Below are 22,984 nucleotides of genomic sequence, written 5' to 3'. Positions count from 1 at the left end.
TGCCAGGGGCCCGAGCAGGGAGGGTGTTTGTCTTGCACGCAGCCAACCCGGGTTCAATCCCTGGCATCCCATATGGTCTCCCGAGCACCGCCAGCAGTGATTCCTGAGTGCAGAGCCAGGAGTAACCCCTGAGCATCGCCGGGTGTGACCCAAAAAGAAAATAAAAAGAGGTGTCAGGAAGGGGCAAGCTTGTCACTGGTGAATAACATGGAGCCATGTTATTATTCCCAGTGAAATAAGCCAGAGGGAGGAAGAGAAAAGATCGAATGCGTCTGTGCAGATGGAGAAGCTAACGAACCAAAGAGAACATGCTGAACAGGGCCCAAGGGGACAGGATCGGAGCGCTGAGTGGTGGCCTTAGAGGACAAGCCGGGTGTGTGGGCCCTCAGGATCAGCTGAAGCCCAGGCCAACAGACCCTGGGGCCAGGCGGGCTCAGTACAGCGCGACAGTGAACTATAGTGCTCCTAAAACGGGCAGAGTGCTAGAAACCAGCGTCAGAGGGATTAAAGCGAGGTTGTGCTGGGGAAGGGTGGGGGCAGCGGTTTCTCCTCTTCCTCCTCCTCCTGCCCCCTCTCTCTGCCGCCCCGGTTTAATCACCGTGCCACAGCCCCAGGGCTGCCAGACGTCATGTCCTGGCCATGGCTGGCGGCTTCTCACAAAGCCCAGGCCCAGCACGGAAGCACGGTGCTTTCTGGGCGGCCCCCAGTGACCACACCCAGGCCTGGCACAAGCCCAGGTTGTCAGTCCCCCCAAGGAGGGAGGCGGCTCCCAAGGGAGCCAGGGCGAGCAGCACGCAGGCTGGCATTGCCCCGGGGCACAAGCACCTTCAGGTACCAAGGAGTGCCCGCCCCCGTGTGTCCTTCATCAACGGCCATTCTCGAGGCGGCTGGCAGTGGGCCTATAGCCCAGAGACTCCCGAGGCCCCTCTGGGGACTGCGCCTCTCTGGGTCCAGGGCTGGGGGGCTTGGAACCCCGGCCCTGCGCCGGTCCATGACCCAGTGCTTATGGTTCTTCGGGGGCTCCCCCCACCGGGCCCTCTCTCTCTCTCTCGCGCGCACACACACACACACACACACACACACACACACACACACACACACACACGCAGAGTCCTGCAAACACATACACGAATCAGAAGTGTGGAAAGGTCATTCCTGGGAGTCAGGGTACAACGCAAACTTTAAAAGAGGCTTCAAAAAACAAGTCCCCTGGAAACTTCCACAATGCATTATTTAAAAAGACTCCTGGTCCTGGCGCAAGCTGACGGGAGCCGTCAAAACACTGCGGAGCAGCAGGAACAAGCTCGCTCTCTTCCCGCAACTGCGAGAGGTGCGCGGCCGCCCTGGGCTCGGCTGAGGTCCAGGCGAGGCGAGTGAGTGCCCTGCACCAGGAGGGCAGCAGGGAGGCCTGCCCTAAGGGTCCAAGCCCTCTCTGCCAGTGACGGATTTTACGACAGAGGGGCCGCTGGGGGTGTTTGAGACTGTCCTGGGGCACCTGAGCAGGCAGGTGGAGAGCCGGCTTGCTGACCCTCATTATGCTCAGGGCCACGGCTGTTCCTGGGAGCCCCCCTGGCGGGGGCAGGGGGCTATGACAGGGCAGTGATAGGGCCCGAAGCAACAACTCTCCTCCTGAATTGTCCAGTGACTGTCCCCAGAGTGAGGACAAGGTTCGTGAGGGCCGAGACCCTTTGATCTTGGTCATGGCCAGTTCTGTAGTCACTGGCACCGCCTTCAATGAATGTCACAGTACAGACGTTGGGGGCTTGGTTGGGCCCCAGAGGTCCAAGCATGGAGAGGCCTGTGGGCTGGGCCTGAAGCCAGCTGACCCTGGCCGCCCAAAGCCCGTGTGTCCTTGAGGGCCAGGCAGGCCTGCGTGCCCAGGGAAACTGGAGTGAGGAGCACTGGGAATGGAGCCAGTGAGATGGCAGTGCCAACCCTCACGTCCCCCAGCCCATGCCAATCCCTGCCACTCCCGAGCACGTTTCCTCTCTGCCAGTCTCCTCTGCTGGAGTGGCACCATCGCCCCTTCTCCGGGGCTTCTGCTTCCGCCCGCCCCTGCCTGCACCAGACACCCTGAGCCCAGCAGCCGGTGGCGACATCCTGCCTGCTCCGTGCAACTCCCCACGCCTGTCCTGGGCTGTGGGACAAATCTGCAGGGGCCCAGCTAGCTCTCCGGGTGCCAACGCAGCACTCCAGGAGGGCCCTCGTCCCCGCCAGCCCCGCTGTCACCTGGGCCTGAGGCCCGGAGCTCCTGCTGTGTCCTCAGGGCTGGGCAGGTGGTCCCGGGAAGGAGCCTGCGGGACCTGCTGCTGCAGCCGGGAAAGACGCTGGTTCTTCCTCTCATGGTTCCCTAAGATACGAGGCACCAGGCACCCAAACCCAACCCAACCCGCGGCACCCGGTGCCCTTCCCAGGGTCCCAGACGGCTGCTGCAGGCCAGCGTGGGGGCTCGGACACGAGCACCACGGGGTGCGGTGGGCCCCAAGCAAACCAAAGAAACGTACCCAAAGCAGCAGTCACTGGGCCCGGGGAGTGCAGGGAGAGGGGCCACGGGGACCTGGGGGGACAGCCCAGACTTAGGTCAGGGTCAGGAGATGGTGGGGTCCCTGCTGCCGGAACTTCAGATTTCTAACACAGGCTGGAAAATGGGGCTTATATGTGAAGCCCCAAGATTTCAAAGCCTGATGTGCATTTAAGACAAGTCAACTAGACGAGGGTGTCCAAACACAGCCCGCTGGACGCCTCTGGGTGAGCCAGCTCCTGCCCCGGGGTGGCTGCAGATGAAGGCCACCAGGGGTCCATATCGAGGCCGAGCAGCAGCCCTAAGTGCTCCCCACACCCCCGTGATGACGGGGTCTGAGCGGGCACCACCTCATCTCTGCTTTCTCAGGGCACTCTCCCAGGTGCAACTGTGTCCAAATGTCCCCTCCAGCCAGAACCCCCGTCAGGGCGGAGTAAGACCACCCTGCAGTGACCCTGCATCCAGTCGTGAGGCTTTGGAGGGGCTAGGGCAGTTGGGAGGGGGCGTCCATAGGCAGCTACGGTTCCAGAGACCCCCCCCAGTTCCCTGACCCCTGAGGACACAGGGACCCCCACTTCCCTGACCCCTAAGGGCACAGAGACCCACTTCCCTGACCCCTCAGGACACGGTGACCCCTACTTCTCCTACACAGGAAGGGAAACTGAGGCAGGAGGCCCCCATCACCACTGCAAGAATGAATGGGCCGGGTGGGGGCCGGGTGAGAGGCGGTGGGAGCCGGGCGGGACCCCGAGGTGCTGCTCCCAGTCGCCCCTGGTCCTCAGAGCAGGCTTGCCGGGGGCTCTGCTGAGTGAGTGCAGAGAGGAGCAGAAAGGGTGCGCGCGGCCCAGCAGGCAGTGAAAGGAGGCTGTGTGCAGCGGTGGGGGCAGGCGGGCGGGAGCCTCACAAAGGAGAGTTGTTTGCAAGATCGGCCGGGCGGCAGGGACCACAGATGGCCTTTGAACTCGAAGCCTGAGTTTGGCTTGAAACCCCTTGTCTGGCATGAGATGGTGCCCTGGGCCCCAGGCAGGTGGGGGGTCTCAGGTCCCAGCCCAGCCTGAGGGGTTGCCCGAGGCCCATCTGTACCCCAAGTCTTCTTTGGGTGTTCACGAGGCCCCGCCTCTCAGCACCCAGGGAGCTGGTTGTACTCTGGAGGAAACCCCAGGCCCGAGAGTAGGGGGGGGTTGGAGGGGGCTCCCTTCCATCTCCCTGGAGGCTCCCCGGTCCAGCCTCAGAGCATGGAATGCAAACCCCTACATGCAGAAGTGAGGAAAACACCACAGAAACAAGCCCCGAGCACCCTGCATCCCCCTGCCCTGCCCCGGGTGTGGCCTCCAAACTAAATTGAAAAAAAAATAACTGTACATCACAGTGGTTCTCTAATAAAAAATTAAAAAAAAAAAGAATCCTATCCTGCCTTGCCTTTTTTTTTTTTTTAATTGAATTGCTTCAAGCAGTTCCCTTTTCCCTGCCTGGCCTTCGACTCTCACTCACAGCTGTCGGGAGATGACGGCCAGCCAGTGCCGGGTCAGTTCTGGAGCACAGACCATTAGGCACAAGTCAGACCCCCACCCCGACTCTGATACCTCCAGACCCAAAGCACACTCTGGAAACAGGCGGAGCTTACAAGCGAGTCCGAGGCGCGGGGTCTGCCGTGCAGTGTTCCACGGGTGCCACGAGAACAGAGCCTCAGTTCCAGCTCCCACAGCCCTGAGCGACCGGGGCCAGGTGCCCTTTTGGGCGAGCCGGGGCTGACGGGGCCGCAGGCCACGGACACCAAACCCTGTGCTCGTGCAGGGACAGCGAGCAAGTGCCAGCGACAGGGAGGCAACGTCCACGACTGCCTGTGCTCCCGGAGCACCCGGGACGGGCTGGAGGAGTCTGGGTTTCATTCAGTTTGAATGAACCGAAATCGGAATCCCCAGACGAGCCTGGTGTTAGCATGTTGGTCCAGCCCTGAGCTCAGCTCTCCAGCGTGCCCTTGACATTCCCCCTGGCTGGTTTCTTTGCCATCTCAAATCTCTCACCACCCCAGTGCACGTCAGTTGCTGCCTCCCGAACCTCAGCCCGTTCCTCATCCTTCCCATAAATCAAACCCTCAACATCTTGGTGTCCACCCCCAATGCTTCTCCTGCCCTCGGGGGCACCATCAGCTCCATCAACAAGTTTCAGAGGCCCCACCTGTAAGGCATCCCTCGGCCTCTCTCTGCTTCTTCCCACCCCTATGGCCACACCCCGTCATGGTCACCTCCTTTTGCCATCTGGACCAGCATGGGAGCCGCTGGGGTCTTCTGGCTTCCGCTCGTGGTCCCTTCTGTTCTCCTATCCACATGGTGGCCAGAACGATCGAAGGGGGCTGACCCTGAGTCCCATTGAGATAGGCGCCCACCCTCCCTGCTCACGCACACACCATCCCCCCTCACTAGGGCTCAGCTACGGCGCCCGGGCCCCAGGCACCTCCACACCACTCTTCCGTTCACCTGCAGTCTTGGGGTTTTCAACCCACTTCCTTTGACAGCTCCCCGCAGGCATCAGAGAGCAGCTCCTCAGACCACCTGAGTGCCCCAGCCACAGGCTGTAGCTGCACTTGACAACAGTCCCCCCGTTCTGAAATCTATGTCTTGCTTTTTTACCAATTAAGCATGGATATCAATATGTTTTCTCTCTCTCTCTCTCTTTTTTTAATTTTGGGTGAAGCGACAGCACAGCGGTTGGGCATTCGCTTTTCACACAGCCGACCCGTGTTCGATTCCTCCATCCCTCTCGGAGAGCCCGGCAAGCTACCAAGAGTATCGTGCCCGCACAGCAGAGCCTGGCAAGCTACCCGTGGCATATTGGATATGCCAAAAATAGTAACAATAAGTCTCACATTGAGAGATGTTACTGGTGCCCGCTCTAACAAATCAATGAACAACGGAGTGACAGTGACAGTGAAATTTTGGGTGACACCTGGTGATGCTCAGGGTTACTCCTGGCAGTACTCGGGGGACGGACCATATGGGATGCCGGGGATCAAACCTGGGTGGGCTGCGTGCAAGGCAAACACCCTCCTGCTGTACTATCTCTCTGTCCCTGGGTATCTTATATTCTGGATATATTCTGTTGGAGAAGCCCTCTGCTGTGGTCCTGTGCCCACAGAAGGTGGCAACCATCGACCCACATGTCACCGTCCAACCCACAGCACTGGTCCAGGTCTGGAAGAGAAGCCCATGAAGGTCATGGCTGACCAGATGACCCGTGGGGAGACTGGTGCTCACTCCTCTCTGGAAGTGGTGGGTCGCCCCTAGCTGACCCCTGGGTGCGTGCGCTGCCCCAGAGTCACCTGTGTCCTGCTCAAGAAGAATGGGGTGGGCAGTAGGTAGAGAGTCAGACTCAGGGGCCCAGGTGAGGCTCTCACCCTCACTCCCCTGGGCTCCGTGCCAGCTGCATGCCGGTGCGCTGGATGCTGACTCCGCAACCAGCCCGGGAGCTCTGCCCAGCCCACAACCTCCGGGTCCCCAAACCCCGTCTGTACCCTTCCACTGCCCGGGGCTCTCGGATCCCTGCGTCTCCCACACAGTGACCAGGATCCCAGAGAGCTCCCCCCGGGGAGGGGCCTTAAGTGCTGGGATTACCCCAGGGCACCCCAACAGTGCTTGGGGGCCTGCAGGGCCACACCTGGTGGCGCTCAGAGGACTCTGGTGCCGAGGACAGAAACTGGGATGGGCCCCTTGTGGCAGCCTGTACCAGCTCAGGCCCATCCCTGGGCCCTTCTGAGAGTTATAAACTTTATGGTGCTCTGAGTCACACAGAGGCTGGTTAAAAATAGAGATTTCAGGCCAGAGAGACAGCCCAGTGGTCTGAGCACACGCCTTGACTCGGGAGGCCCGAGTTCTACTCGCAGCACCCCTGGTCCCTGGACACTGCTAGACCCCAGCACAGGGCCAGGTCGGAGCCCCTCCTCCAGACTTCCAGGGTCCTTTCTACAGAGATTCTGATTTTGTAGATTTGAAGAGTGGTCCAAGAGTTTCCTCCTTTCCTTCCTCCCTTCCTTCCTCTCTCCCTCCATCTTCTATTTCCTTATACTAATTCTTTTTTTGAAAAAAACTATTTTATCTCCCCCTTACACTTTATATAAACACTGTGGTTTACAAAGTTGCTCATAATGAATTGTTGCAGTCATTCAATACTCCAACACTAGTCCCACCACCATTAAAATCTTTCCTCCACCGTTGTCTCCAATTTTCCCAGCCACCCCTTAAGCCTGTCCTCAATAATTTATTTATCCATGTTTTGATTTTTGGGGACACACTCAGAGATGCTTAGGGGTTATTACTGGCTCTGCACTCATGAATTACTCCCAGCAGTGCTCAGGGGACCATATGGGATACCAGGAATCGAACCCGGGTCAGCTGAGAGCAAGGCAAATGCTCTACCCACTGTACTATCACTCTGACCCCTCAATAAATTATTTTGCATTGCCTGTTGTCAGTAATTTGCTAACAGAGGGGCCGGAGTGATAGCACAGAGGGTAGGGCCTTTGCCTTGCATGTGGCTGACCTGGGTTCAATCCCCGGCATCCCATATGGTCCCCCAAGCACCTCCAGGAGTAATTCCTGAATGCAGAGCCAGGAGTAACCCCTGAGCAATGCTGGGTGTGACCCTAAAAGAAAAAAAATAATTTGCTAACAGAATGATCAAAAACCAAAATTAATTCTCTTTTTTTGGGGGGGTGTCACTCCTGGTTCTGCACTCAGGAATTACCCCTGGCGGTGCTCAGGGAACCATATGGGATGCTGGGAATTGAACCTGGGTTGGCCGAGCGCAAGGCAAATGCCCTACCCGCTGTGCTATCACTCCAGCCCAAAAATTAATTCTTTAACTGGGTCACTTGGGTTGTTTTTGGGGTGTTTTGGAGTCACAGTGGTCTCTTCTCTGAAACACAAGGGATGTGCCCCAGGTTCAGCCCTGTCCAGGAGGCCGGAGAGGCAGAGGTGCAGACTCTGCCTGGGACACAGCCCCACCTCCCCACGTACGACCCCTTGTGACTTTATGGAGGAATAGTGCTTCACGGATGGAATCACACAGGGGTGAACAACAGATCGCACGAAGGAACTCTGGAGACTAGGAGGCAGAGATGGTGCAGGGCACCAGGTGCACATGGAGCCAGAGATGGGAGGGGGCCACAAGCCAAGGGAAGCGGGGGTCTGCAGGAGCCAGGAAAGATGCTCCCTCAGAGCTCCAGGAGGAGCCGGCCTCACCACCATCTCACATAAGACTTTCAGCCGGTCAAAGGGAACTTTTCTGCTATTCTAACCACCCCCCCCCAGCTGGTAGGACTTGGTTCCAGCTGTTGGAGCTGCCCTGCCCCTTCCCTGTCGCCATCCCCATGCCTTTGCTTTCTGCTGCACCCATTCTTTAAGAACATGTCTGGAGTGAGAGTCACGGCATGAGCACTCAGCACTCTCCCCACACGCTCTTACCATTAGGAAACGTGTAGCCTGCAGCCGAGCAGAGAGACTCTCCACTCAGCATTAGCCAAGCAACCTGCAGCCCAAAGCCTCCGTCCAAGGCCTGAGGTCACATTTCACACTTAGGAGAGATCACTGGAGATGTTTAAAACTGGCCTCCTTCTAAAAGTGGGTATAAAGTAGAGCATTGCCCAGCTGAAGTGTATGCTTTCAGTTTCTGTTTTTTGGGGTTTTTTTTTGTCTTTTTGGGTAACACCCGGTGATGCTCAGGAATCACTCCTCATGGTCCTTGGGAGACCATATGGATGCTGGGAATAAAACCTGGGTCAACCGAGCGCCAGGCAAACGCCCTACTCACTGTACTCTTGCCCTGGTCCCTGAAGTGTGTGGTTTGATACATTCTTTTTTTTTTTTTTTTCTTTTTGGGTCACAACCCAGCGATGCTCAGGGGTTACTCCTGGCTTTACACTCAGGAATTACTCCTGGCGGTGCTTGGGGGACCATATGGGATGCCGGGGATCGAACCCAGGTCGGCCGCGTGCAAGGCAAACGCCCTACCCGCTGTGCTATCGCTCCGGCCCCACATTCTTTTCTGTCAATGACAAGCCTCCTTGTAAGCCAATGCCCAAATCAAGATGCTGAACACTTTCATTGTCCCAGAAAGTCTCAAAAATCTACTGTCCATAAGCACTCCATCCTAGTTTCAGGGTAGAAGGTGGAGGCCGGGGCTGGCAGGGCAGGAGGGGGCATATACATCCGGTTCCTTAGGCCTGAGGGACAAGAAGCTTGAGATTCGTGGGGCTTTGCTGGAGGGCTGCAGGGCAGGGCGGGTTTCTTACTCTTCTGGTACCACACACTCCTAGACCTTTGACCCGCAGGCGCCTCCTCAAACCCCGGAGCAGGGGAGGCGCCCGGGGCCCTCCTCCAGATGGTACCCCACAGCCCTCCCCATCCCGCATCCCCCAGACATCGCTGCCATTCCAGAGCCGCCTGGACGCCCACTCGCACCCTGCCAAGGACTTGCTGGACGGGCCCTTTGCCTCCGTGGGTGTCCTCAGCTGCTGCCTCCCTTCCCCGGCCTCGGGACCGGGGCTGTCCCAAAGCCTGTCACCAAGCCTGTCCCCAAGCCTGTCCCCAAGGTCAGCGACAGGGCCAGAAATGACCTCCACCCTGCCTAGCCTGTCGCTGTCCTCTAGCCAAGCAGGTGGGAGCAGCGTCCTGGCTGGGCAAGAGCAGGAGAGAAGGAAGAGAATGGCCACCGCATCATCGGGAAGGCGTGATTTCAAGGGCTGGAGCCAACGGACAGCAGGGAGAGTGTTTGCTTTGTACACGGCCAACCCACGTTCGACCCCTGGCATCCCATACGGTCCCCCAAGCGTGCCAAGACTGATCCCTAAGCGCAGAGGAAAAGTAGGTCCTGCACACCGCTGGGTGTGGCCCCCAAAATAAATAATTATTTTATTGATATAGGATGGAGACCAAAAGCAGGCCACCAAATATTTATGTATTTTGAATAATGTATGATACATATATTTTATATGTATGTAAATTTTATATACAATAATGTGAACTACATATATTTTAAAATGTCTAAATTTGGGGGGTACCTGGTGATTCTCAGGGGCATTCCTGGGGGACACCATATTGGTGATGTCATGGATTGAAACAGGGTTGGCCGAATGCAAAGCACAATACTTACCCCAGTACTACCCTCCTGGCCCTCTCTAAATTAAAACCATTAATTTTTAGGGACCCCTACCAGAAATTCCCAACTGGTAAATGTCTGCATCCAGTGCAAAGGCCTGAGAATACTGATTGTTTGAACCCTATGTGCTGAGGAAAACATGGACCCCCAGAGTAAAACCAGAGATGCCCCCCTGCAAGCCATGCTCTTACTCCCTGCTAGCCGGAGACATTCTCTCCAACTACACCCACAGGTATTCTTTATTCAGCAGAAAAATAAGATTATTCTATAAGTATTTACTGGGATAATCAGCTGGTCATTTAGAAAAAGACAAACAAATAGTCTCTATTTTATTCCTTATACCTCCAAAATTCCAGATGGGTAAAACATTGAAGCAAAGCAACCAACCACAAAAATAGATATAATGTTGTTACTGGGATATTGGTATATTTTAGTATTTGTACGCAGTATCTTAAATAGAAGTATCTTTTATAAATGATAAAATGTGACATGTCAGTTGTAGCCCAAAGTAAAAAAAAAAGATTAGAAACATCTGAAAAGAAAAGATATTCAGTCAGCTTTTCTCATATTTCATACAAACAAACGGTGTAGGACCCCCATATGGTCCACTGAGCACCACCAGGAGTGATCCCTGAGCACAGAGTCAGGAGTAAGTCCTTCTGAGCACTGCCAGGTGTAGCCAAAAAAAATCAAAACAAGAATTTAAACCAGACATAATTTCTTTTTCTGTCTAGCATGGACACTGACCAATGAGATCGTTCAAAGGGCTGGAGTACATGGTCTGCATGGAGGCCTGGGTTGATCCCCTGAGTACCATAGGTGGGCTGACCCCTGGGTTGGGAGTAGTCCCTGAATATCACTAGTTGTGGTCCCAGGACAAACAAACAAATAATGAAATAAAATAAAAATGAACAACAGGTAATGCCTAGGAAAAAAAGAGAGTGTGAAGAAACAGACATCGTAAATGCTTCTGGATAGAGTTTAAACGGATTCAACTATGTTAGGAAGAAATTCGGCACTATCTATCAAAATACAGAAAACTATTCTTTTGATCTAGAAACTCCAACTTTGGGACCCTATATTACAAATTAATTGGCACATAGATGTGAAATGATAGAGGATGATTGTTCCAGTAGTGATGAAATAGGAAGAAAACATCAATAAGGTCATTAACCATCAAAACTAGGGTTGGCAGGGGAAAGGTACCACGTGTTTCCCTGGGGAAAAGGAGCAGCCAATTGCAAAGCGATTGGCACCACGTGACTCTCCCGCGTGGGAAACAGGAAGCTAACCAAGGCTGCACGTGTGCAAGGCTTCTGTGGGGCTAACAAGAAACTGGTGATGTTAACGCAGGGATTAGCGGGAGCATCCAATTTTTCTTTTCACGTTCCTCTTTAACAATTTAAGCTTCTATATGTTTAGTAATCATGCAGAAAATCAGGGAAAGTCTCAGCTTAATTTTAATCCACTATGCTAGCCTTCCGCTTGATGAGTGTAATGCGATTAGCCTCTGGCTTTGCTCTCAAATGAAAACACCGTTCTCATAAAAACATTCATGTTTGTCAACCAAAGTGAATGTCCCTGGGACAAGGGAGACTTGAAATGCTCTGGTTCCGGGTTCCTTCCCAGTGCTTTCAGCGGGGACCCCATCCTGCACCCAGGACTTCCCTCTCCCCACACCCCCATGCTCTGGGGACCCAGCTGAGCTGGGCAGCTCACTGCAAACTGCTCTCTGCACCAGCTGCCTGGCCCTGCACCCACGTGTGTCTCTCCTCGGTCTCTGGTCCTACTGCTCCCACTCCTCTCCCCCTGCATTCTGGAGGGTTCTTGCTGACCCACTCCGAGGCTCTGATGCTTAGTCTGGAATGTTCTTTCCACTCTTTTCCTGGCACAGAGAACATACTTAGAAAAGATGGTGCCACTCATCTGTGGAATATAGAACAACAGAGTAGGAGACTAATACCCAAGAATAATAGTATATAATACCAGGAGGTTGGCTCCATAGCTTGGAAGCTGGCCTCACACTCTGGGGGAAAGTCATCCCAGATAGAGAGGGGAACACCAAGTAATATGTGATTGGAGATCCTGCGCAGGAAGGGAGATGCGTGCTGAAAGTAGACTAGAGACTGAACAGGATGACCACTCAATACCCCTATTTGGAACCACAACACCCAAAAGGAAAGAGAGATATCAAATTGGAATGCCCCGCTACAGAGGCTTGGTGGGCTGGGGGGGATGGGACTGAGGGAGGGGGAGGGATACTGGGTTCATGAGTGGTAGAGAATGGACACTGGTGAAGGGATGGGCTCTTAAACATTACATGAGGGAAAAACAAGCACGAAAATGTGTGAATCTATAACTGTACCCTCACTGTGACTCACTAATTAAAAAATAAATTTTAAAAAATAAATAAATACATAATATAAAAAAAATGGTGCCAGGCATTAGCTAGTTTATTTATTTTTGGTGGTGCCAAGAATGGGACCCAGGATTGCACACATGCAAGGCAAGCTGTGGACCATGGAGTTCCATCCTGGCCCATACATTCTTGGATTTTGTTTGGGGGCCACTCCGATGGTGCTTGGGGCTGCTTCTAGCTCAATGTTCAGGGGTTGGTCCCAGGGGGGAAACCTGGGGCTCCTGTGTGTTTTCAGCCGGGGAGCCCCTCTGCACCAGCTCCAACTCTTAGAATGATGTATTTCCTTTTTGTGGGGCTTGGGAAAAGCGTGCCAAGCAGTTCTCAGGGGCCACATTTGGTGACACCCAGCTAGATTCAGGGGTTCCTAAGTGGGGGCTCTCCATTAGTCTCTCACCTCTCTGGACCGGCACTGAGACCCCGGTGTGGTCCAGTCCCAAGACCCCCTTCTGATTCCTCTTCTGTGCTCTGGACCCTTTTTCGGTGCCTTCCCCTGACCAGTCCAGCCCCGCCGGGCGCAGAGCTGAGTGTCAGGCCCTGTCCGAGTCCTGGGATGTGCAGTGAGTTGGCGCCGTGCAGGTGAGTCCGTCACACTGAGGAAGAAGGGGGCTCCCCTGCTCCCTACCTCCCCACTTGTGTTTGTGCTACAGACTCTGCTCGCATCTGTGCTGTCAGCTCCCACATGTCACCAGCACACCCTTGATGCGTTTATTATTTACTTATTTTTATGGGGGCCACGCCCAGGGATGCTTGGGGGCCACTCAGGATGGTGTGTGGGGACCATACACAGTGCCGGGGTTCAGCCTGGGCCTCTCCAGCTACCGAACAGGGGAATGCAGAGAGAAGGGGCTTTAGAAGTCCCCGTTTCTGCGTGGAGATGAATACTGGCCTGGCATTGCAGAGGCCACCCCAGCCCTAGAGAGAGCTGCTGAGTGCCCACCAGGCTTTCGACCAGGCTGGCTGCAGAATGGGGCCCCTGCATAGCTTTCCCTGCCCCACACCCCCCCTGCCTGTTCCTGTTGTCCTGACTGGCAGAGGGCAGTGCCCCGAGCTGGAGGATTGCTCCATCCTGTTCAGACCTTGAAGGTGGAAAGGAGGAATAACGGCCCCGCTAGCATCTCCCCTTCCTGGCTTCCCGCCCCAAGCTCAGCTGAAGCATATGGCTCCCCTAGCACGTCTGCAGGAAGGAGAGAAGGACCCTCAACGCCAACAGGTCCTGAATGCCTCAGCTTGGGGGTCACTGTCCCCCGCTGTCCACGCCAGAGGGAGGAGAGCCCGGGGCGGTTCAGCCCCTGTTGTCCCCTGCCCGTCCCTGTGGCTCTCCAGAGCGTTCTGGGTCTCATTATCTTGGGATACTTCAAAGCGCTATTGTCATATGGGAAATGCCACTGTCCAACTCTCCCAGGACGCCTCGGGCCAAGACCCTCTTCATGCCCGTGATTTCTGCCCAATGCTGAAATCGTTGCCTGACCCCGTCTCACTCTCTGGCCTCTCCCTCCCAGCCGGGAAGGGAGCATTCGACCCACCAATTAATCAGTAACGGGCACACCAGGAACAGGTCACCTGCCAGGTGGAGGGTCCCGGCTCCCCCTGGGAACCTCCCTCATGCGTGAACGTGCAAGAGCCCCTGAGAAGGCAGGAGGTCTCAGGGATGCACAGAGCACAGCGGTCCGATGTCGCCCCTCACCCCCACCCTCCAGAGAGACTCTTCACACTTCCCAGTCGTGACCCCTTTCCACCTGAGGAATATTTTCTGTGGTCCTGAGCATGTCGTTGGATAAAGTAGGTACGTAAGCTCAACATCTCCTGATAGTAACTCATGAAAGAATTATTTTAAAACGGCCCCCGAGTTAAGGCGCTAGGCCTTAGCGGACAGACTCAACCCCTCAGGAAGTTGAGGCGACCCCCAAAGCGCCGGTGCCCTTAGGACTGAAAGGAATGTGTCTGCTCCCCCGGCTCGATCGCGTGCCTCACTGTGTCCCTGTGACAGCGGACCACAGACACTCCAGCTTCTCATCTGTGACACGGGCCACGGGACATCAGCTCCCTTTCGGGGTCAGAAAGAAGCGTATGAACCAATCTGGGGAAACGTGATTTCCAGCAGAAGCTCCAGGCGCAGTGCCGTTAGTCCTGCAGATTCTTTGCTCTGCAGGGGGCTCCTAAACAGTGCTCAAAAGGGCTGGGGGCTCTGCCTGGCGATTCTCAGCCAACTGGGAGTCGGGTTCAGGGCTAGGGCCCTCGGATACGAGCCTGGGCCCTGGGTGCTAGGGATCTCGAGGACTGAAGCCGGGAATGCTGGGGGACCATGAGCTGGGGTCGGCTGCACCCACACAGGCTTCATCTGAACCCCTGCCGCGGCCTCTCCTCGCCTAAGGAGAGTGGGGGCGGGGGCAGGGAGCAGCTGTCACTTGCCAGTTCTCAAGGCAACATAGTTCAAACTGTTCATAAAGCAAAATGGAAACTCAATGCAAAGACAGAGAGAACTTAACTGAGAAGTCCGGTCAAGGTGATAAAAAGCTGACTCACAATTTTATCACCAAAGAAGGACCTGACAGATGACGGCAATTAACACTGAAAGCCACATAGTTAACAAAGGATGAGGCCCAGCAAAAGAGAAGGACCCGCAGGGAGAGTGCAGTAGGGAAGGTGCCGGCCTTGCACGCGGTTGACCCTGGTTCTGTCCCCAGCACAGAGACATATATGGTTCCTGAGTACAGAGCCAGGAGTAAGCCCTAAGCACAGTTGGGTGTGGCTGAAAAATGAGATGGGGAGAGAGAGGGAGTGAGAGAGAGAGAGAGAGACAGAGACAGAGACAGAGACAGAGACAGAGAGGGAGAGAGAGAGGGAGGGAGGGAGGGAGGGAGGGGAGAGAGAGAGATCGATCCTGTTTATCAAAAAATCAAAAGGGCCTTAAATAGTCTTGTTAAAAGCTATAGTAGACGGTGAAAAATGTAGCTCAGGGGCTGGAGCGATAGCACAGCGGGGAGGGCGTTTGCCTTGCACGTGGCCGACCTGGGTTCGATTCCCAGCATCCCATACGGTCCCCTGAGCACCGCCAGGAGTAATTCCTGAGTGCAGAGCCAGGAGTACCCCCTGTGCATTGCAGGGTGTGACCCAAAAAGAAAAACACAATGTAGCTCAGTGGCAGAGCATGTGTGAGACCCTGGGCTTGATGCCCAGAATGATAAGAAGGAATGAGGAAGGAAGGCAGGCAGGTGGGAAGGGCGGAAGAAAGGAAATCTCATAGACTTCTAGGCGGGGAAGATGCTCAAAGAACTGGAGCACAGACTTTGCATGCAGGAGCCTGGGGTTGACCCCAGTACTAAGTGATCACCTGTGCACCACCAGGAAGGAAAAACAGATATATGCCCAGTGGAACATTATTCAGTTATATACAGTTTTTTTTTCCCTTTTTGTGTCACACCCAGCGATGTACAGGGGTCATGCCTGGCTCTACACTCAGGAATTATTCCTGTGGTGCTTGGGGGACCATATGGGATGCTGGGAATTGAACTTGGGTTGGCTGTGTGCAAGGCAAACGCCCTACCCGCTGTGCCATTGCTCCAGCCCCTATGTACAGTTTTAGAAAAGATGCAATTCTGCTGTTTGCAACAAGGATGAGCCCAGGGGGTCTTATGTGCAGAGGAAGTGTGACTTGATGCATGTGTGAGCCTCTAAACCGAGGCTGTGGAGACAGGAGCCAGTGGGGACACAGGAATCTGCTGCTAACGGAGCCTCATGGCGATGTGGAGGCAGGAGGATGGTCAGGGTGAGCCTCTGGCAGTGGCTGGGGCAAGGACTAAGGGGGCTGCTGGGGGCCAGGACTCGGCTCTATTCCCTGCATCTCTGGCATATTCCACGTTATTCCCCATTTCCTTCTTTCATTCCTAACAGCTTCCCCAGGCTGCAGCAGGCAAGTGACACGGCTGATCTGAGGCAGGACTTGGGGGCTGGATGCAGCTCAGAGTGGATCTTTGGTGAGTGGGGCTCAATCCCCAGAAACACACACACACACACACACACACACACACACACACGGAAGGGAATGGCAGCTGTCACACAACAGAGCTGACACTGTGTGGCTCCATTAAGCTTTGTGCACTCTTCTGGGAAACGAGGAGCAAGAGAAATCAGTAGTGGAGACAGAGACGGCACAGCGGCCGGTGGGGAGAGGGGCTGAGATGAGGCGGTATGGGGTGAGAGGGGATGCGGACGCAGCCTCCTCCCGTGTCTGGCCCAGTACCTCGGGCCTGGGGCAGCACGGCCTCAGCTGTGGGGTTCAGCGGGGGACTCTGAGATGGGGAGAGCAGCCCGGGGAGACAGGTGCTATTACGGGGAACAAGAGGACGGCAAGAGCAAGGCGGCAGGTATTTCTGCCTGTGTGTAAAGATATGTACTACCGTGTCTGTGTGTGTGTGTGTGTGTGTGTGTGTGTGAGTGTGTGTGAGCAGTTCTACTTTTCCTGTGTCCAGCCCAGTACCGAGCCATGCCTGCAGGACCTCCTCAAGGACAGCCCCCTCCCCCAGTGTCCTGGTCCCTTCAGTGACAGCCTGAGGTTTCGCTCCCATCTGAGGGCAGATCCCTCACCTGCCTCTGCAGGGGACATCCTGGGGGCAAGGGGAGGCCCAGGTCCCAGTCAGAGGACAGCAGTGGGCTGGGGATGGGAATAGAAAAGGCTTTAGAGGCTGGGAAAAAAGGCAAGAAACCAACTATCCCCTGGCCCTTCCAGAAGGAAGTCTGCAGTGGCCACTCATCCATGACCTCTGACCTGTGGGCACCTTGGTGTGGCTCTGAGTCACAGAGTTGGCGTTGCTGGGACATGAACGTGGATGGAACACGAAGGGGCAGGGCAGGAGGTGGAAGTGACCGAGTAAGTCAGTGAAGGGACGTCCAGCGGGTTCCAGAGAGAAGGGGCAGCCTCGCTGGTGAGAGGGTGCCCAGGAAGGAGGGAGAGGGGGACGGGAAGATGACAGACACGTCACTGTCCCTCAGTCAATGCCCCGAGCTCCTTCTCCCCGGGGACATCCCCCGGGGTGGCCGCCTGTGCTGGTTTCTGGGGTTCCTATCAGGTGCTCTTTATTGACCCCGACAGTCCTTATTGCTGACCTCCCAGCGCCCCCCTAGAGTCTAGGCTGACTGCACTGTCGCGTGGTCACGCGGGGACCGGATCCATCCTTGGCCCCGGCTCGCCTCTGGATTAAGATTTGCCTGGCTGTGGCCCGAGAGATCAGGCAGTGGGGCGGGCAGGGCAGACGGGGGTGTGACCCCCAGCACCCCATCCAGTCCCCCGAGCTCCACGCGGAGTGATCCCGAAGCGCAGAGCCCCAAGTTAGTCCTGAGCACCGTCAGGTGTGGCCCCCAAACGAAAAACCAAACCAAACCAAAAGGCTTTCCTGGCACCATGGCTCAGAGCTGCGTGGGCAGCAGGAGGCGGCGAGGGATGCAGGTGGGCACTGCCTGGCCAGGCGGCTGCACCGGGAAGTGCCTGGCAGCTGAACCGTCCTGCACTTTACCAACTTCTCAACTCGGGGCTCGCTCGGGAGTGAGGGGCCACCTGGAGAACTCCCCCAGCCCTGGGCTTTCCCTGAGAGCTCAGCACACAGGATTCTCAGACTGGCTTTCCAAGCTGTTCCTCACTTATTTTGTGCTCCCGATGCTGAGGGGCCCATTTGGGGCCAGAAGCTAACGTGGGCCTCCTGCGTGCAAAGCCGGGGGCACTCTGGTCCCGACTTTCCAAGCTGGGCTGTGTTCAAGATGTTTCAGGGCTTGCGATGGGGGTGGGAACCTGAGTCTTTCTCTGCTGAGACCAACCCCTATTGCCTGGTTGATTGCTCCAACTCCAGTGCTCCAAAAGGCCAGAGCCTGAGCCTGGTAAACCTACATGTCGCAGACTGTGTCAACTCCTTAGCCCCTTTAAGTCAGATGAGCTCTGTGGGGTGAGGGTGGCACCCACAAGTCAGACATTGCACCCCGTCCACCTGAGGCCGAGAGGTCAAGGCTTGCCTCCTTCCAAGATTGTGTGAGAGGGCTGTTATCAGGGGCAGGAGGGTCTCTCGGGACCTGCAGGTGTGAGATGGGGGCCACGTGCCACCCTTTTCTAGGTGTCCCCCCTCTTGGCAGCAGGCTTGGGATGAGGGAAGCATTCTGGAGAAACTGAGGGACTCTGGAAAATGCCCTCACTAGGAAGACACACATTCATGTACTGGGGGTGGGGTGCTTCGGGGCCATGCTTCGGCACTCAGGGGCTGTTCCTGGCTCTGACCCCTGGTGGTGCTCAGGGGGCCATATGTGGTGCTGGGATTTGAACTGGGGCCCATGGGACGCAAGGTGTGAACACCTTAAGTCTGAACCTGCTTGCTCGCTCTGGCCCTGGCACATGCATAGTCACACACAACTCCATCAGTCCCAGGAAATGCTCCCCTGCGGGGTGGGGGGTGCTCCCCTTCCCCTCACACTGCAGAAAGTTCTTCCAATCTCATCACGCCGTAAAGGTTCCCAAAGGGTAATGTTTACTCCAGCAAAGGTGAAAGGATATGGGTGCAAACCCGGGTCTCGCGAGACCCTCTCCCCAGAGCCGGCACAGAAGTGGGCGCTTCTCGACATTTCTGACCGGGGCCTCTATCCGACTCATTTCCTTCCAGCACATCCCCCTGGCTACCCCCTACTCTCATGCTACGCCCTCTGTACATGTGACCTCCCGTGATGACCCCCACTCACACTGCACTGGGGGATGGGAGATGGTGTGTGTCATCGTTCTCTATAGGGGCCAAAGTGATGCTTCCCTGTGATCCTGCTGGTGTCCCTGCTCTGGGTGAGTAAACGGGAAATCGAAAGGTGAGTTTGGTGGATTAGAATCGCTCAAGGCGGGGTGGGGGGGTACTAACTGGACAGCCGTGGCGTTTCCTGAGAAACACAGAGCCCGTGGCCTTGGGCGGAGCTTCGAGCTCTCCTGTCTTCCTGTTTCTTTCCTGATAAAGGCTCTGGCTTCAGTTCAACTGCCGGCCTCGGAGCGCGCTGGACACCGGAGCTGGGCTTAGGAGCACTGCCCGCAGACAGGACAGAGGCTCTCGGGCACCACGCATGGGCCTGGCTTCCTGCTCGGCCTCGGCCATTTCCTTGCTCGTGGTTGCAGCTCAGTGACCACGGGGGCCACGGCCAGAGACCTTGTCTCGTGGGGGCAGCGTGTTGGCTGAAACAAGTCTGACTTGTTTTGTGTGCGCGTGTGAACGTGAGTATGTAAGCATGTACGGAGGGGGTGTGGCAAAGTGGGGGCCCTGGGAGACCAGGCCTTCTCCCTGGACACCTCGCCACAGAGTCCCAGGCCCCTGCCCCACTCCTAGACTCGAAGGGGAGCCACTGGGGCTGCCTCTCCCCTCCCAGCCCCCCAGCTCCTCACCCTGCACCCAGTAGCTCCGAGCCCCTCCGGCAGAAGCACCCCCAGTGCCGCGGCTGGAGAGACGCGGGAGGGGCCAGCAGGGCTGAATGCGGGGCAGAAACGTCTCCACACTCAGGCCGGCCCGTCCTCAGGAAGGGGGCTTCTCTCTGAACGTAATCCCACTCCTGCTTTCTCCCCACTCCCCCTCCACCCCGGGTTAAAGATGCCTGTTTCCGGGGAGAAATCTGGGGACAGAAGCCAGCACGCGGCTGGGCTGTGGGCGAGCACAGCCACGGGAGTGTCGGGCCTGGGTCTGCAGAGGCGTTGTCTACTTTCTGGGTCCCCTCCCACGGCCTCAGGCTGGGGCGCCGCCACAGTGGGTGGGGTCCCGAGAGTAACACGGAGTGTGATGGGCAGGAAGCGGATCGGGAAAGAGAAAGCCAAGCACAGGGGTGTCAGCCCCGGGAGGAGGGGGCCAGGCAGTGCCTCCGAAGACGAGGCAGGAGAGGCCACCCCCGACACTCCTGTTTTGAGGACAGCTGCCACCCAGCCAGGGAGCCCAGGGAGCCAGAGGAACAAGCCTCCCTCTGCCCTGAGTGCTGGCCGTCACCAGGCTAAGCCTCTGGTCCCTCCCTATGGCCCGACACCAACATCAGCTCCCACGCGAGAATGCTGTGCGCTGACCTTCTGCCTCGGAGCCCTCCCAGACTCCCCGATGCCCGCCCTTCCCGCACAAGCCCCCAGGACAAGCCGCAGGTCATTCTCCACCAGGCAACGGAGACCACGTTCCCTCCCCCAAGCACCCAATTCCCTCATGGCCATGCGGAATTGAGGGCTTTTGTCCCCCAGATGCAAATTCCATTGCCCCCCCCAACACACAGGCGCCCGCCCCTGCCCCATCCTTAGCTTTCTGCTGCCCTTCTTGGAATTGAGACCCAAATCTGGCCACCAGCCTCGAGGCCCTGCTCATGCGGCCTCAGCGGACAGCTGGCCTCTGCCCCTCCCTTGCCCACCAGCCTCTGGCCACATGTGCCTGATTCCTGCCTCGTCCCCCTCTGAGCCTCTCACCCTTCAGCTGGTACCTTCATCTGGAATGCTTTCCCACAGCTCCACTGTGGCTTAGGTGCATGTTGGGGGGGGGGGCCGGGGGAAGGGGTCTCTTCTCCAGCAAGCCCCTCCAGACTAGGCTCTGACAGCGTCGGGGAATGAAACAGAAGCTGTGGCACCACAGTGTCCCTGCCCCAACCTTCTGGCTCCATGAAGACCGTACAGGTTTTGTGCCCACCCCAGAAAGTGCCACGCATAGCCTCAGTGCCACCCATCAAGGAAGCCAGTGATGGAGAGAAAAGATGAAGGAGACCTAGGCAGGAGTCCGCCAGAACAGGACAAGGCGGCTCTTCCGGCCCATGGAGGCATTTGTTGGGGCCTTTTTGAAAGCAGGAGCTGGAAGCAGGGAGCCATGGTAGATTTATCCAAGCAGGACGCCCCCCTGTACCCCCTGCCGGTGCAGACTCAGTCTGCCTGAAGCCCCAGGGGACAGGGGGGACGGTGCCCGCACCCAAGGATACTGGGATGAAGACGATCGATTTTGGAGTCCAATGCACTTGGCTTTCCCCGGCTAATTCCCTGACCTTGGACAAACTGCAGAACCTCCTGGCACTTCTGGTTTCCCCGAATGGGGAGAGCAAAAACCTACCCCCTCCCCGGTCAGTGAGAGCTTTAAATATCGGGGGTGGGAGGGAGGAGGGCCCCCCCAGCGGATGCTGGTGCGGGTGTCACAGAGTTAACCCACAGCAAGAGAACGCACTTCCCTGTCCTCTTGCTCTTCCAGAAGCCCAAGCAGCATAAAAGACATAAATAAGAGGGAGGTCTGGGGGGGGAGCGGGCGGAGCCAATTTTCCAACATTCGGAGGAGCCCTAGTGCAAGGTTGAGGGGGGGCGCAAAGGGTCAAGAAAGTCAAATTCCCTGCAGAAGGGTGACGGATTCCGCCTTTTAGGAGGGGGGCTTGTGGGGTGGGGAGGGGGACGGCAGTGCTCGTGGAGGCTGTCAACCAGGACGGAGAAAAGAGCACTTGCAAAAAGAGGGAGAGACCAGGGGACCGAAGGGCCGGACTGGGACGTGAGGGCTGCGAGGGAATCCGAGCTGTCAGATGGCAGAGTCTCCGGAAGGAACAAATCTGACGGAGTGGGAAACTGGGGAGGTGGGAGAGTCGGCAGGTAGAAGAGGGCCGGGGGAAATGCGGGAGAGGGAGTGTGGGTGGGTGGGTGGGTGGGTGGCGGGGAGTGATCGCAGGACAGAGGGGCAGGTGAGGCCGGTGGGCTGGGGCGGCTGGGTGGTGGGGGAGGGGAGCGGGGCGCGCGGGACCCCGCCGGGCCCTACCTGGTCTTCTTCTTGCAGTTCGCCCACGTAGTACTGCTCGAGCCAGCGGCGGGCATTGTCCGAGTGCCGGTGCGGGGGCCCGTCCAGGTCGGCGCGCACGTCCTGGCCGGCCCGCGCCCGCAGCAGCTGCTCGCCCCCCGGGTGCTGCCGCACGAAGTCCGAGAGGTCGTAGAGGCGCGCGCCGCAGCGGACCCAGCAGGCGCCGGCCGCCAGGCGCCGCTGGAGCTCGGCGCGGGAGAAGGCGGCGGCGGGGGGCGGAGCGGGGGCCATGGCACGACAGCGGGCTCGGCGCTGGGACGCGGGCGTCTGTCGGCGGCCGCCGCGCGCGCCTCTAACATCCCCGCGCCGCCGCCCCGGCCGCCGGCCGCCGCCGCACCTGCTCATTTGCATGCGGCGCTCCCATTGGCCCTCGGCGGACCCCGCCCGGCCCCGGGGCCCTTCCCCATTGGCCGGCGCGCCGCCCGGCCGCCCCGCGGCCCGCGCGCCGCGGGCCACCGGCCAGGTGGGCCGGGGCAGGTAGCGGGCGCGCCCTGCAGGTGTGGCCCGTGGCCCGCAGGGGCCAGCGAAGGCCCCGGCTCGGCTCGTCGGCTTGAAACCGACGGGACGGAGCCCCCCGGGGCCGCCCGATGGACCCTGGAAGAAGTCTTGGATCCGCTGCTGCGGGTCTGAGACTTGGCGCTTCCTAGCTGCAGGCTCCAGGAAGGGGGAGCAGGGCGGGGAAGCAGGGCGTGGACTCAGCCGGAGCCCACTAAGATTCGGATGCAACATTTGTAAAAAAGCATGCCATTACCCAACCTCTTGCAGCTACAATGTCCCCGGACTGTACACTTCAAAATGTTGGAGATGACAATTTGCCTTTTGGCGGGGAGGGGCAGGGGAGAATGCACACCTGGCGGTTCTCAGGAATCACTCCTGTCCGGCTGGGGTTGGACCATATCGGGTGCCAGGGACAGAACCAGGTTTGGCCGCATGCAAGGTAAGTGTCCTGCTCACCGCACTATCACTCTGGCCCCTAAGATGGTAATTTGGTGCAATGTATAAGGAGTTGGCAAGCCACTGCCTGAGAACTGGCCACCTGTACTTGCAAATAAACTTTTCCTGAGGGGCTGTAGAGATGGCAAAGGAGTTAAGGCCTTGTTT

At 57.3% G+C, this 22,984-nt stretch overlaps 1 protein-coding gene across 1 annotated transcript in view; it reads right to left on the bottom strand.

Moving 5' to 3' along the window:
- FA2H (fatty acid 2-hydroxylase) overlaps window positions 1–22,164 on the bottom strand; it is a 42,654-nt gene extending 20,490 nt beyond the window's left edge. Inside the window, exon 1 of the mRNA XM_004600524.2 lies at window positions 21,845–22,164. Coding sequence (XP_004600581.1) covers window positions 21,845–22,114 — 270 coding nt within the window. The 5' untranslated portion in view covers window positions 22,115–22,164. The remainder of the gene's footprint in view (window positions 1–21,844) is intronic.
- Between the last annotated feature and the right edge of the window lie 820 nt (window positions 22,165–22,984).

This window comes from Sorex araneus, chromosome 8, assembly GCF_027595985.1.
Source record: "Sorex araneus isolate mSorAra2 chromosome 8, mSorAra2.pri, whole genome shotgun sequence".
NCBI classification, from domain to species: Eukaryota; Metazoa; Chordata; class Mammalia; order Eulipotyphla; family Soricidae; genus Sorex; species Sorex araneus.
This window is presented reverse-complemented; position numbering and strand designations above follow the sequence as displayed.